At 36.3% G+C, this 16406-nt stretch overlaps 1 protein-coding gene across 4 annotated transcripts in view; it reads right to left on the bottom strand.

Moving 5' to 3' along the window:
- THSD7B (thrombospondin type 1 domain containing 7B) overlaps positions 1-16406 on the bottom strand; it is an 802394-nt gene that overhangs the window by 97876 nt on the left and 688112 nt on the right. For all 4 annotated transcript variants that reach the window (XM_074335732.1, XM_074335728.1, XM_019752567.2 and 1 more), the window contains 2 exons: positions 15562-15695; positions 9626-9776 (listed from right to left, as the gene is read on the bottom strand). In XM_074335732.1, the coding sequence (XP_074191833.1) occupies positions 9626-9776; positions 15562-15695 (285 nt within the window). The remainder of the gene's footprint in view (positions 1-9625; positions 9777-15561; positions 15696-16406) is intronic.

Genomic DNA, 16406 nt, shown 5'->3' with positions numbered 1-16406 from the left:
AACTTTTTCCCACAGCCTTTTTAGCACTTCCACATAGTAAACTCGGTTAACTGTTTGTCTAGTTGGTACAAATTCATAATGAATGTTCTCTCTGATATCAACAAAGGTTAGCACCATCGATGCAACAAGCTCACAAACTTAATTGTAAGACCTCATGAAACAACAGTTTTCAGACACTGGACAGCAGGTAGCATAGAACTATGACCTTGAGGGAAGAAAACCAATGAGGCAAGCCTTAACAATAACCATCGTTTCTGGATGGAGATACTTTCTGGATGATGGTCCCAGGAATGAAATCCCAAGAGCATAGTGAGGAGTCAGAGATCAGAGGTCTGCAAAGTAGAGGAGGCTGAAATTTGTAGCATGAAATACTGCAGAGGTAAAGCTAGGCAAAGAAAGAAATCTAGATATATACATAGGGGTCTCTTTGAGTCCTTGTCTAAATTCTAATTTATGTATACATGTATGGAGTAATGCTCTGTAAGTCCAGTCAAAGGATGACATCTGTGCAGCTGCCAGGTGTAAACATTCCAAAGCTCACCCAGGTCTTAAAGACATTTTAATTCCATCTAGCCAAGATACAGATACTTCTTCAAGCCCTCAAGCCATCTGACAATGACTACAAAAAGGGCTATGCCTTAGGAGGAGGGCTAAATTAGCCCTAGAGTAAAATCTTCTGTAGAACTTCCCTAATGAAATTTAAACACAAACCTGACTACCTGCCAAAACAAATTCAACACACTTAAATGGAAGACGCAAAAAAAAAAAAAAAAAAAAAAAAGATGTAACTTTCACAATGTCTAGAAGTGGTCAATGACTATAATAAGACACGATAGGGGCTTAGGTAGTGCTGGTAATATTTTGCTCTTGAGTTCTGGTCTAGTTATATGGGTGTTTTCACGTTGTGAAAAGTCATAAAGCTGCATTTTTATTATGTGTGTATTTTTTATATGTATCTTACACCTAATTACTATACATCTGAAGAGGCAACAAATAAGCAAGAGGAAAACCAGTCAATACAAGAGGAAAACCAGTCAATAAAAGCAGAAATAGAACATAGGGAACTTAAAAATAGTTATGCTAAATTTTTAAAAGTAATCTCTGGAATTTAAAGGAAAATGTGCACATAATGAGTAAAACAGAAGATGCTGAGAAGAATTATATGTTACGTTTAGAGATCTAAAACACAATGTCTAAAAAAAAGAAATTACCAAAAAAGGAATAATAAAACATCTAACTGCAGAAGATGAATGAACTTTAAGACATAGTGACAGAAATTACACTAAGACAAAGAAAGAAAAAAGACTGAAAGAAAATGAGTAGAGAGTAAGTAACCTCTGGAACATTAACAAGTGGTTAACCATAAGTGTAATTGGAGGCCTTGCAGGAGAATGGACAAAAAAACAAACAAACAAAAAACCAAAATTATATATCTATTTAAAGAAGTAGGGGGTAAATTATTCTATTTCTAGCTGTCGTCCTCAGAGAATATAATCTAGATCATATAAGCCTTGTTTGACTATATTCTGAGAACAAAATAGGAAAAAACGCTAGAGGTCTCAATGTTTATTATAAAGACAGTCTTTCACTTTAATCCCTTTATTTTCAAAATGATAGCTCTATGCTCAATTGTGCCTAGTGCTCCAGTGCAGAAAATTTGTTTTTCCCCTTTTTAAAGTCTTAGCTAGAGTTGAAGAAGGCAAGCATCTGGGCAAGTGGGCAGAGGCTATATGGGGGTGTAATAACTTTCAATGAGTACTCTAGTTTTCAGCCCCAATTCCACCTCATTTTTCAAATAAATGTACTTTCTGCTCAACTTCCAAGTCCTTTGAAGCTTTACAGAACAAATCAAGTTTCAGTTTACCCATTGCTGTTTTGGGATTCAATACTTTCAGCTCAGCTAAGGGAGTTACCACATTAGTTTCCCAGTTTCCTCAGTTGTTTGCTTTTGCACCCTTTGATAATTATCATCACATAATCGTTTGTACACATTTAAAAACACATTCCTTTACTCTCATTTTAATCCCTTTCATGTCATGTTAGTGGTATTTCTGGAAGGGATTCTGTAAAATCTTCCATCTTTAACCGAAATCTCTATCAATTCGATCTTGACACAATTTATGGGATACCACAGAAAAGCATTTAATTTTTATGAAAACTAAGTTTCTTTCTTGCTTAAAAACAATCACGTTTACTATTCTGATTGTTTCTAATATTTTAATATCTTAAAATATATAAAGATATTTATACATTTTATATAAAGTTTATATAATTCATCTGGTATTAGTTTTACAAGTATATATTTTCTCATTTTTAGTTGTTTACAATAGGAGCATAATTCTAATCTAATCCAATCAAAAAATCTAATGATATTCAATTATTGCTATAAGTGAAAGTTCTCTGTCCTCTCCAATTCTCTTTGAACCGGCCTTGCAATCATGCTGGTTTAATCATTAACAAGTTAATGAATTTTAATACTTTGTATGAGTCATGTTTTCAATTCTTTGAAAATTAAATTCCTACAAGGTGTAAAAAGATACTGGGGTTACGTTTTGCTGTAGTTGTGATTAGTCATTATCTCTTAGGAAGATATATAGAAGTATTTATGGATAAAACAATATGAAGTGTGGGGTATACTTTAAAGTCGTCTATAAGAGAAGGAATAAAATGTGGGGAAGAAGCAATAAATGAAATTGTCATATGTAGGTAACTGTTGAAACTAGGTGATGAGTTTTGAGCTGGGTAATCAATTTATGGAGCTCACTATATTGTTTATTTTTTGTTGTTGTTGTTGAAAATTTCTATTGTATAATAGAGATAGAGATAAAGATAGAGAGAGGAGAAAGAGAGAAACAAAGAGACAGAAAGAGATATTGAGAGCAATGGAACCCTTATTTTATACTTCAAATTGGTGGCAGTGAGATTCAAACAAAGCACACTGTACAAGACAGGATGATAACATATTAAATTTTAAAAACTGGAACAGCCCAAAGACTGCTTTTATCTGGTTGTCATTGGCAGCTACACTGCATATAATGAGGCACCCTGTTTGCAGGGCCTAATATGGTTCTAGAAATTAGAATGGTTCTAAGTGATATTAAGCCTCACTGCTCACAGGGGTAAAATATTCCACAAGCCAGGGTAATGAATTATTGGTTTCTCACAAGAGCCAATATCAATTTAGCAGAAGCAACAAGAATTTTCAGTCCAGAATATAAAACATTTTTATCATTCTCCTCTGGTGTTCATTTGTAAGTCAAAGAAAAGCACTAGGCAGCTTGAGGGTCATCACCATTAAACATGCCCTCCAGAGACAAATACAGGTTGTCATCTGCATGTTCCAGGCTGTGAGGAGAGGTTGATGAAGAGCTTGGAGCTGAGTACTACCATGTTTCCCGAAAATAAGACCTCGCCGGAACATCAGCTCTACTGCGTCTTTTGGAGCAAAAATTAATATAAGACCTGGTATTGTGTTATATTACATTATATTATATTTATTATATTATATTATATTATATTTATTATATTATATTATATTATATTAATTTTAAAGATCTGGTCTTATATTAATTTTTGCTCCAAAAGACGCATTAGAGCTGATGATCTGGCTAGGTCTTATTTTCAGGAAACCAGGGTAACAGTAAACACTAGGGTGATTTGCTTCCCAGGAAACATAACTTTCAGGTATAGTGGAAAGGTGCTGAAAATTCTGACTAATCAGTAATAGACCATCACTGTTGACAGCCTGTACCAAAAATCACACTGGCGCACCATGAAAAAAGATGTTTTTCTTAACCTCAAATGTTTAATTCTGGAGTACATATCAGAAAACTGGAGTGCATTTCTTGTTTTCTCTTAAAGAAGTACTGTCACCTGCAGGAATAATGGCAGTGTGTATCTGCTCATAGATAATATACTCACATTGGCTTTCCCTAGAGTATACTGCACACATGAAGAGTTAGAGAACAGGGTAGGAAAAAGTATAGAAATAAGACGTATTTTTGAAGCACAATATTAAGTCTATAATAGAATTCAGATTCGATTACACTGAAGTCCTATGTAGTTTCTTCGCAAAGTCTTCCTTTCTGATTCTTCTTCAGAGGTTGTCTGGTGATAATGCAAAGATCTGAGTCACTGTGTGACCATGAGGTTGCACTTAGACCATGGTGTATTGAATCTCCAATTCCTGCAGTGTGAGGGATGCCTGGCTACAGATCGAGCCAGGCTTTGATGCATTCAGCTCGAAGTGAATCAATTCAAGTTCAAATTGGTTTGCTAAACTTGTCGTCTTTCTGGAGAGGGATTCCAAACGCGTGCTTCTGTAATGCATGCATCAGTTTGGAAATTCCTCTCCGAGACCCTCTTTGCTATTTCCTATCAATATTATTATTTAAGAAATTCCTTTGTCAAGCCTCCAAGGATAGTCATAAATAGAAAAATCTATATTACTTAATGGCAATTTCGGTATGGATTGGTAGCATAAATGAAGAGAACCACATATCTGTTCAGATGCATTAGGGACTGAACGGTATGAGTTCAGAAATTTATAAACCTCTGTTTAAGAATATGTGTTTCTATGAATGCTTGTCTGCGTAGTTTTGAAGAACGAAGGATAAAGATATAAACTGGACAAAGTTAGGTAGATAAAACAGGAATACAGAGTAATACACAATGAACAATTGAACACAAACATATGATTTGTACATGTATGTGTATGTATGTATACACGTGTATTTGTACAAATCCACATATACGTTTAAAAAATGGACACTGTTGCAAAGGTTTTTATATGTACAATTCCAAACCTCTTTCTCATTAAAGCATTCTAGAGAAGTGAGCATATTAGAGCCAAAAATAAATTATATATATATATATATATATATATATATATATATATATAAATTATATACATATATATGGTGGTATATATACATATATATGGTGATATATATATATATCACCATATATACACACACACACACACATATATATATATATATATATATATATATATATATATAGTGTTATGGGAACCAAAAAAAACAAGAAAGTGAAAATAAATGAAGCACATGGCTTTCCATTTTCTTCAGATTCTGCCTTGACTTATGTTTGTTTTTGCTTGATCCATTTACAGTCCCCGGTTCTTCCCAATATATTTAAAATGGTCTCCATACAATTTTCAGTACCTTTGTCTTGTTTGTTCTACAGTATGGCTTGCAATTGGCAGTTACTATAAGGTCAGCAACCCATTCATTCAAAGTTACTTTTCTGACACCTTATTTATGGGGATTACTCTTCAATTAGGCATAAGTCATTTGTCAGCAAAGGAAGTGATGTTGTATTTCTGTAAGATCAAGTAGTAATAACATGTTGCGTGGGGGAAGGGCTATTCCTTGTATGCTTAGAGAATGTACCACTCCCTGTCTTCCATTTCCCAACCACATCGTAAACAATATAAGGGGGAGCTATGATTTGCTGCTGCTTTAAAATATTTTTTTTAACAAACCTGTATTGTTATATTCTGTACTACTCACTTTACACTTATTGTCTTTAATCATTAAACGATCTGGAAAAACAGCAGCCCTTGTCCTTACTTTCTGGATATAGAACCTGTAACTCAGAAGTGTCAGTAACTTGGCCACAGTCACAGAGCCAGAACGTGCTCTGGGGCATCAGAGCACAGCTTTGTGACTCCTTTCCTTTCTTTCCTTGGCAAGCTACACGAATAAAGGAGATTATTCAATTTAGAAAAATCTTCCTTCACAAATCCAAAGTAAACCAGAAAAGGAGACATCAGTGTTGACAGGCTATCAGATTCTCAAGGAGAAGAAGTGTGGCTTCCATTTCTTTTGCAGTGGTTAGAAATGGATAGATGACCTGGGCTTAAACAGCCACTGTGCCTCTCACCAGCACAAAAAGCAGCAGGTTACTAACCTCTCTGAAACTCAGTTTACTCATCTATACATTGGGGGAATAATGGGATCGATTTAATAGTGGCATTGTGCAGATTAAGTGAGGTAATAAATATAAATGCTAAGTACATTGGCACATGGAAAGCTTCTGTGAATATAAGCTAAGCTTTCACGTGATATTGTAATTAGAGTGAGACTGAGAAAGAACATGATCTAGCTGTAATGACCAAGAGCCTTATGACCCAAAGAGTGCCCCCCCCCCCCCCCCGAATAGCAGGCTCAGCATCACCTGGAAACTTGTTAGAAATGGAAGTTCATGGGGCCCATCCCAGACTCACTGAATTGACATCTCTTGGGTAGAGCAAAGGAGGCCTGTGTTACCACACATTGGAGACGCTGTTTATGTGTGCTAGTGTGAGAATCTTTGACGCTGAGGTTGGAAGTATACTTTTAACCATTTTATTCAGTGAGTGCCTACCACTTTACTAGAGAATGCTGTGTGGACTAATAACCACTAGTCAGCTACTGAATCATGTGCTACACCTACCCAGTATGTATTTACAAAGAGAATGAGGACCGTGAGCTCCTCAGGGGCAGGGATAATCTGTCATATATGTTTGGCCTCAGAGTGCAGGACACATAGTGGGAATTCAAGAAGTAGTCGTAATTGAGTAAATGATTTTGCTAAGCTTCTTTTAAATAACTGGCAAATCTACTTACTTTACAATGTTTAAAAACATATTGAGATGACTTCATATTAATACAGCTTTTATAGCTAAATGCAAATATAAATTTCAGAGTAGTTTGTGGATGCATAAGAGGAATATAAATGTTTTTTCTCAGAAATATTCTGAGCTATTTTTTTACTTTTATTTTTTTAGCTAATTTTTTGTTTGGTTTGTTGGTTGGTTTATGTGTTTGGCTCTAAAAAATTGCCCTGGGAAGAAAAAGAAGAAGGGGAAAAAAAAATAGCAAATTGGTTCTATTAACATATGTCACACAGTACACTATAAAAAGAGAATTTGGTAAAATAATGGCCAATATTTAGAATCCGAGATTCAGCATAGGGTATAGAGAACAATTATACAATAATTGTTTCCTTTTTCTCAGAAAATGCGCTTTGAGGTGCTAATTAAACTTCAGGCACAAAAACCCAGCTTGCTAACTTCTCCATTATCACGCTCATGATCAATGTCAAGTACTGTTTAAGGATCTATGATGTTGGGGCATTATGCTAAGATGTTGCAATTTATTAAACTTATGCAACATATCGAGAGGTAGGGAAGTTATCAGTTGTGAGCCCTTATTACCATTTTTTTTTTTTCCATTTTAAAGTCTTTGTACATGAGAGTAGCATGGAATCTGAGGAAGAACAAGGCCATTTTGGTCAGACAGACCTGAGTGACCCTGGATAAATATCTATCATGATAACATAGTGCTGTTATGAAACTTTAGCACAATGTTGGTTACATAATATGCGCTCAGTGAAAGTTGTCGTCATAGCTATTGTTGTTATTACTATTAATGTAACTTAGAAGGTACGTAAGCAGTTGAAGGACAACCCTCTGAACTTCATGGTGACAAGCAAGTAACTGTTGCCTTTCAGACACGTAAAATGAGGTTAAAATATTTTCTCTATCTCCAGTTTATAAACATTCCAAAAAACAGAGTGACTACTTTTAGAAAAGTAAACCTGAAAGAAAATTGTCTCTTAGGACCCCAAAGGTCCACAGGATGCCAGTCCATCACAGCATTATTGAAATGTTCCTGCAACAAATATATTAGTTCAGTAGCCAGACACTCTGACTTAAGAGGGCAAATTGTCATTGCAAAGTGATTACAGCTTAATGTAGTCTTCGGTTAGCAACTTAGAAAAAAAAAAAACGAGTCGGACAAATCATGACCTCTACATTTAATTAAACTTCTTTAGGTTGATAATTCTTTTGCAAGTTGATTAATAAAGAGTGTTGCCGGTTCGACTCCTGCAAGGGATGGTGGGCTGCAGCCCCTGGAACTAGCAATGGCAACTGGACCTGGAGCTGAGCTGCGCCCTCCACAACTAAGACTGAAAGGACAGCAACTTGAAGCCAAACGGCACCCTCCACAGCTAAGATTGAAGGACAACAACTTGACTTGGAAAAAAAAAGTCCTGGACATACACACTGTTCCCCAATAAAATCTTAAAAAAAAAAAAAAAAAAAGTGTATGCTACCACACTTTCTAAAGTGTGAATATATGTTTATAGCCATGGAATACTCACACAGATTGTAACTCACTAAGAATAACTCACTTTATTCTAAAATTAATGTTGCATCTTAAAGAAAAAGAAGTATTGCTTCTAAATCTACCCTAATTCTTCCAAGATAAGGGAGCCAAGGATGTAAGAGCAAAGACTCTGGCTTCATTAGATAACAATAAGGTTCATTCTTATCTCCACCACTTATTCAGTGTGGAGCTTTGTGTAAACTACTTAGCCTTTTTGAGAACCAGTTCCTTCATCTGTACAATGGGACTGATAACAGTACCTGCTTAGTAGGATTAGTGCAAGGGCTAAAAGGAATAATTCCTACATATGCCTTGAAAACAGTAAGTGCTGAGAAAATGTTAATTTTCATTATATTCAAATTATATACAAAATAAATAACTTAGCCGTAGTCAATAATAGGACAAACATTCCATTCCTACAAATTACCCTTTATTTATGTTACCTCTTCATCATAATATGGTGCTGTCCTACCCCCAGCAACTCAACAAATAAAAAATAATAGTGACAAGGAAAATTTCTTTCAGGAATACAATTATAGAAATATAAAATATAAGATTGCAATAATGAAAAGGAGTCAATGATCAAAATGCAAATATTGTTTATAAATTGATTTCAAATATATTTTCCACTTCTGTACAAAGATTTAACCCAATCTGTCCACAAAGTGTCAGTATCTCCACTGAATTCAAAGTATCCTAATTCTTTCCCTCCTAATGTTTGGACCTAGCGAATATGCTCTTATCCTCATTTTCTTTTTTAGCTCTTTAGGCAGAAATAGGTCGAAAACATCATAATTTAACTTCTGAGAATATTAAGTTGAATTACACTACTTGAAGAATATTTATTTTGGCATATCCCCATTATGTTTCCATTTTTTTAAAAAAAGAAAAATAAAGGAAATTACTTTAGACTTGAAAAAGTTTCTGTGTGTGTGTGCATGTGTGTGTGCGTGTGTGTGTGAGCTTTGAAAGAAGAGCATGGCAGAAGAACACCTCATCTTTGGGAACACAGTGAAAGACAAAAAACAGATCATCACTAACAAAAGCCAAATTACACAGCGGAGTTGAGCTACTAAAACATAATTGATTCTGCCAGGATAAAAATGGAACAGAATCGAGAGATTACAATGAGAATCATTTGGGTACTACAGAGGCCCCTTAATAACAGGTGTGCATTCGAATCCTAGTATCGTCATTACAGGCTCATTTTCCTTGTTAGTGTTCCCATGATAAAGGCCTAAAAAAGAAGCACTGGCATTTTAAACTGCTCAGTCTCGCTAGCTGGATATTTTTTCTTTCTTTTCTTTTCATTCTTTCTTTCTCAGGTGAAATGATTCTCCCATGTTATTAGAAGAATGCTTGGGAGAGCAGCACCGTGACTGTATAGAGAACTACAGTGAAGGCATCACCAGAGGATTATAGGGCATTGACAACAGAAGAGAAGTTACCTGTGGGCATGTGCTCCAAGGTCCCCACTCGGACATGACACATTCGTTGGGGCACAGAAGAAAGCAGGACTGGGTTTCTGGGGGCTTTTCTTCATGGTTGCAGAGGCTGTTATCCACGGCTCCACCTTCACTATCAGCAGTGTTCACACATCTGCAAGGCAGAATCACAAGAGTTTCATTACATAAAACAGCACAGAGTAAATTTAAAATAGTTATGATGTATCACAGTTATTTACTCCTCAAACATAAATTAAGACCAGCAGAGAAACCAGGAAAACCATTTCTTCTTTAGCCAGTTAGCCTTTATTGAGTGATAACTCAGTGTAGAACCTTTACTGAGCAAAACAGGAGAAAACAATGGGAACTAGAGACAACCATTGCCCTTGAACAACTCTCAATCTAAAGAGAATTACAATATATTTACTCAGGTCCAGCACAAAGTGAATTTTCTTTTTATTGTAACAAATCTTGAAGACTCTCCTTCTCTCAATGAATCCATCACTTTGTAATAGCTGGAGCTTTCATAGTTCCTGTGACTCTCTCAGACCTTTCCTAGACTTTTGTCACATATCATCTAAACCTCCCTCATCTTCATCCAACACATGTAAGGTCGTGGCAAAGTAAACGGAAAAATAATTGGACATGTTTTTCTTTGAGGTATTTTCTGCAAACCATTCAGGAATCTTGGTATCATAAACCAGAGGGCAATGAGCAAGCATTTTCGTGCAGCAACTGAGCGCTCAGTATAGATGCAAACATTGTAGTTGCTTGGCATACTCGGTGTCAGGCTTAGAGATAAGTGCTGGTGAAGGTAAGATAAATAATCATGCTATTGATTCAATCAAATTAAAACCAAAATATTATACCACTATTCACCCACCAGAATGGCTTAAATAAAAAAAAATAATAATAAAACACACACACACAAAAAAACAAACAAACAAACAAACAAACACAAAAAAACATGGGAAATATCAGGGTTGGCAAGAATGTGGAACAATTGTAACTTTTCTTACTCTGCTGGATAGAGCACAGACTCTGGAAAACTATTAATAGTTGCTAGTATCTACTAAAACTTAAGAGAGACATACTACATAACCCAACAATTACACTTCTACTTGTGTACACAAAAGAAATGTGTACACATGTGCACCAAGAGAAACTGACTGAAAATGTTCATAACACTACTATTCATAATCAACTAAAATAGAAGCAGTTTATCTATACTATCTACTCAACAACAGCAAAATAGATAAATATATTGTGGCAAATTTATTAAATTAAATGCAATAAAGGGATGAGAATGCATGAACTATTGTTACATGAAAGAGCAGGGGTGAAACTCCCAAAAATAATTTTGAACAAAATAAGCTACTCTCACACACAAAAGCATATACTGTATGATTCCATTCATGTAAAGTTAAGAAAGAGGCAATATTCATCTGCGGTGTCTGAAGTCAGAACAATGGTTGCCCTTGGGGGAATGGTTACTGACTGATAAGGTATTAGGTAGTCCTGGTAATACTTTGTTTCTTGGCCTCTGGGCAGGTTGCACAGGTGTGTTCACATTGTGAAAATTCATCAAGCTACATTCCTATGATGCGGGCATTTCTTTGCCTTTATATTATATCCCAATCAGACTCTGATTTTTAAATTATTTTCTAAAAAATGTTTAATAAAGACTTGCTATGTGCAAGTCTATTTTGCTAAGCGTCGGGATTCAATGTTATTATTTGTTAATAATGATTCATTTACTAAATATTCTTGGGGGCTCACTATGCACCAGGCCCTTACCTGGGTGCTGGGGTATAGAACTGTAAAGACAGATGAGATCTCTATTGTTACAAATCTTTTCTTCTAGTGATGATGATCAAAGTGAAGGTGAAACTGACAATGATGGTGAGGTGGTGACATTTGCTGACCTGGTTGTTTCAGACAAAATGTCACAACCAAGGAGTAAGGAGAGCTTTTGATGTTCCCCAAATCATGCTGTGCTAGAAATAATTATCCTATACATTAGGAGTTTCATTTGCATATACATCAAGATTTTTTTTTTTTTTTAATTCAGGAAACTGTAGTCTATCACCTGGCACAAAATAAAATAAGCTTTATTAGGTGATAAGTAATGGAAATCTATTGTGTAAAGGAGGTTATTGGGGAATGGTAGACAGAGAGAAGACTTAATAAGTATGTAATGTCTTCTAACACAGGGGGGCATGGTATAGTGCCACCTATGGACTTGCTCCCATGGTGATTGTCAATAATGGAAGGAGGGCCCATGAGGTGGCTTATATGTGTTTCCTTGGACAAACACAAAAGCTGAAGATTGTTTCCCTTCTTAACTGTATACTGTCAGCTGATGTCCTTTTATTATTTCACTGAGAAAGAGAGGTAAGACTTTTAGTCAATGGTGTCCAGTTGAATATATGCATCAATTTTTGTTCACTCTCAATATGCCACAGAAACTATATAGAGGAACGTGTTACACACACACACACACACACACACACACACACACACACACACACCAGGGGAAGGAGGGGGGCAGTCAGGGAAGGCATTGCCCTGTGAGGACAAAGAACATGGGAGAGCACAAAGACAACAAAAGGGAAATGGAAGGGCTAGTGATAACAGCCTTAACACGTTGCGTTACCACGGGGTTTAAATCCCTCGTGAAGATTCTCGTGATCCGTACGCAATGTGTTAACACACGAAGAAAGCCAAATACTAAGCCTTCAAGGGGAAACAAAAAAAGCAACTCCATTTATACCACAGAATACATAAAATACTTGGGGATTTGTAGCACCGAGTAGCTTTATAAATGTGGATGAAAGTGAGGCTGAAAAATTGGAGAATTTATTGAAAGTATGTTGAAGTATCAAGGCCCTCAGATCCTATCCACCTCCCATCTACACAGCTAGGTGATGGCTCCTTCCTACCTCTGCAGGGAATGGAAGGTTTATTAGCTGGAGAGTGCCACAAAAAGGGTCTTTGGATTAGAGAAGACAAGGATTTAAGTAAAAGTTAATATACAGAAATAATCACCCCAATCTCTGTGCCTTAAGCAATGTAAATGTATCATCATATAATTTTCTAGTATGGAAATCCAACATGGACCGCGGTAGACTCACTCAGTGCTTTGGCAGAGCTGCATTTATTTCTGGAGGTTCTAGAGGAAAATCTGCTTCTTTACCTTTTCCAGGCTAATAAAACAAATAATCTCCTTTTACCTTGTTTTAGAAGACGACATGATTTGAGTACTGGAATCAGACATAGAGGACATCTTGTTATAACAATATAATAAAGGTCCTTTGAACATTTCTTCCCTCCTGGAATTCTCTTTCTACAGATCTTCACACTAATTCATGTCTCTCCTCAAATATTTTGCTGATCAAATGCCCCCTAAATAGTATCCTCCATCACTTCAACTAATTTTATTTTTTTCCTTGGCATTTCATAGCAAAGACATTCCTTCATATATTAATTAATAAATTGATCAACTAATTATTTTTGTCTCTGCTGCTATACTGTAAGTTCTTTGATGACAGGAAACTTTTGTTCACATTTTTATCCCCAGGTCCTAGAACAGTGCCTTCTCATAGAACACACATATTCATAAGTATTTTTTGAGTTAATAAATAATTGCAATCATGGATGAACCATGAAGATGTCCTCTAGTTTATAAGTTTTAAGAAAGAGAACAGATTAGCTGTTTCATTCACTCTAACAGTTTCAAATCAATAATGTTTAAGGATATAAGCTGCCTGGAAAATCTGCTTCCTATATTTAAATGTGATCAGATACATAAACCATATAAGACAGTGAGCATGTATGAGTTTGCCAGGGCTGCCAAAACAAAATGCCACCGGCTGGGTGGCTTAAACAACTGAAATATATTTTCTCATAATTCTAGAGGTTAGAAGTCTAATATCCAGGTGTCGGCAGGATCAGTTTCTTCTGAGGCTTTTCTCTTTGCCTTGTGGATGGTCCTGTTGTCACTGTGTCTTCATGTGGCCTTTTCCTCTGGGTCTGTCTGTGTACTAATCTCTTCTTATAAGGACACCAGTCAGACTGGTTTAGGGTTCTTCCCAATGACCTCATTTAACTTTAAGTACCTCTTTAAAGGTCCTAGCTCCAAATACAGCCACATTTTGAGGGATTGGGGGTGAGGAGTTCAACACATTGATTTTGGGGGGCCATAATTCAGCCCATAGCAGGGTAATATTTGATAGCTATGCCGTTTTTATAATATCAGGTTCTGCAGGCTTCAGCTGAGAGGTATGGTTTAAAGTCCCTCTTGTTCAAGTATGTTTTTCTCAACCTGCCACAATGCTGTTGGTAGCAATTTATTCTCTTAAAGCTTTCCTTTCACTCCTGAGATTTTGCTTTAATACTGGTAAGAGGCCTGGCTGGGATGAGAGTGAGAGATGGCACAGCTCATTTACATATTACTTGATAAGCTAGGTTGGTCAATCATTTCTCAAAGCCATAAGAGAATAAGACAGAGGAGAAACAGTTTTTGAAGAGAAAGAGGTAGAATCACAAAGTTTGTGACAGCCTGAGCACACAAGTCCTCCGGGAATTGCATGAACAAAGAGAATGACAATTTGTCTACTGGCCATTTGCTTGGACTACAGTTTCCAGGCGGGAATTCCTGCCCATTCTCAGAAATTTGTTTTGCTTTCTCATTCCCGAATCCAGAGATACAAACTGTTTTCTGTTCTCCACGATGAATCATTTGCACAAAGTGATGGCCGATACTACCAACCACTTGGGTTCAAGGAGCTGATTTTCCTGATTTCCCGACCAACTTTTTTTGGGATTCCAGAATGGGAAAGCAAAAAAATTTCCTGAGGATGGGTGGGAATTCCTACCTGGAAACTCTAGCTTGGACTAGTGACGAGAAGCATGTCTACACTTTTGTCAGCATCTATTTCTTCCAACATGCCTACCAGGGTTTGCATCACTGAGTCTCAGAAATGGTAGGTATACGCTGAATTACTAAATTAATTAAGTTCACTGATATTGAATAACAGTCAACCATGTAAGTAGACTGTGCCTTGGCAACTGACTTGAACCTAAGTTAACTCAGTAGGAAGTTATCTGATTTGGAAAGTGTCTGTCTATGTGAAATGGAGCTTCCTAAATGTGGCAAAATGATATCCTATGCTCATGCAATTGAACTTGTTGACCCAACTGTTTTCTTCTTGATTTTACATACTAATCATTTTTTTTATTGTTAATATATTAGTCTTTGCTTGTTCAGTCTCTAATGTTTATTAGCATTATCCTTAATTGATAAATAAATTATTCTTCTTCCTTCACAAATCATTTCTAAAGAGACCATTTTGGCAACCTCAGGCCAAAGTGTTTCCTTAAACACATCAACAAGGACTTCTTTAGTCATTACTGCTGTATTTAAAACAAAAACTTTAAATACACTCGCTTAGTAAACAACTCAGAATTAATTAAATTCTTTCAGAGATGTACTCCTTTTATATTAAAATGTATTGCTATTAGGTACTCTCAGACTTTAATTCCCAAGGCTGATAGCGGGAATATAAATTGACCTCTTCAATGTAGTGACATCCAAATTTAAGATAATGTCCATAAACTCTACTAACCAAAAAACAAAAAGGAAACAGCAACACAGTCAAAGCCTCCTAATTTGTTAACACTGATGGCCACGAATCAGTGGAGGGATGCCAGCCTGCTCCATGCAGTTGGCTTTCCCACCAAAGTACAGGAAATGGTAAGGAGTGTGGCTTCATTGCGGAGGAAATCCCACTATACATGTGGTAGTTCTGGGCACATATGCTTCCATTGATGCTTAAAGATGAGCAAAAGCCACGTTACACTGTGAAATTAAGAGTGCAAGCAACGTGGGGGTCTATGTTCTGCTTCTCCACTTTCCAAATGTCTCCATTCGCACACACCTGATTTTTCTGGATTGTGTTCCTCCTCCGCAGCGCAGGGACCTCAGCTCGTTGTGGATTTTGCACGGAGACCAGTGTTCTACAACCCAGGAGTACTGGTCACACTCACTGTAACACGGGACTGCCTCGTGCACCTGTAAAGAACAGGAAAGGAAAAAACAAATCGTGTGAAACTATCCAAGTTATAGAAAAATAGCTTATTTTTGTGTAATGCCTGCTGAACATAATCCAAGAACTATATTCTGGCCCAAACAGCCAAATTACATGCCCCAAAAGCAAGATATATTTGGCTTCTCTGAAATTACTTACTTGCCTAAAGAAACACACAAGGGAAGTCAACTAAAATATGACAGTATGCCTTTGCAGAAGAGAACAAAGGACAGCCATTTCCTATCACCAAGAATAGGAATTTCATTATCATTTCATTTCCTCAAAGAGTTCACACAGCATCTACGAGATAGTCCAGCTCCCAATTATATGATATATTGTATTCTCTGATGTACTTTAAGATGTCAATGGAAACAAATATATGAAAGGAAAATTTACTCTTGAACATAAGAGGTTTTTAGAATACATAAGAAAAGTGGTATTATTTGCACCGGAAATTCCTTTTTATGCCCCCAAATGATCAATGCTAACAGGCAATCATTTAGCCTCCTGGGTATTGTGGCTTCGTATAAATTTAGCTACTTGTAGGATGTTTTCAGAGCATAGCTAAAACACACACATGCACACACAACACTACCTGTTAGAGGTTGTGCATACTTACTCACTGTGAATATTTACTATTTCATAGTAAATACAATGAATACCATAAATGATTCTTAGGTTACTTCCTATGTATT

The sequence above is a fragment of the Rhinolophus sinicus genome, linkage group LG01 (assembly GCF_036562045.2).
Source record: "Rhinolophus sinicus isolate RSC01 linkage group LG01, ASM3656204v1, whole genome shotgun sequence".
In the NCBI taxonomy this organism is placed as follows: domain Eukaryota; kingdom Metazoa; phylum Chordata; class Mammalia; order Chiroptera; family Rhinolophidae; genus Rhinolophus; species Rhinolophus sinicus.
This window is presented reverse-complemented; position numbering and strand designations above follow the sequence as displayed.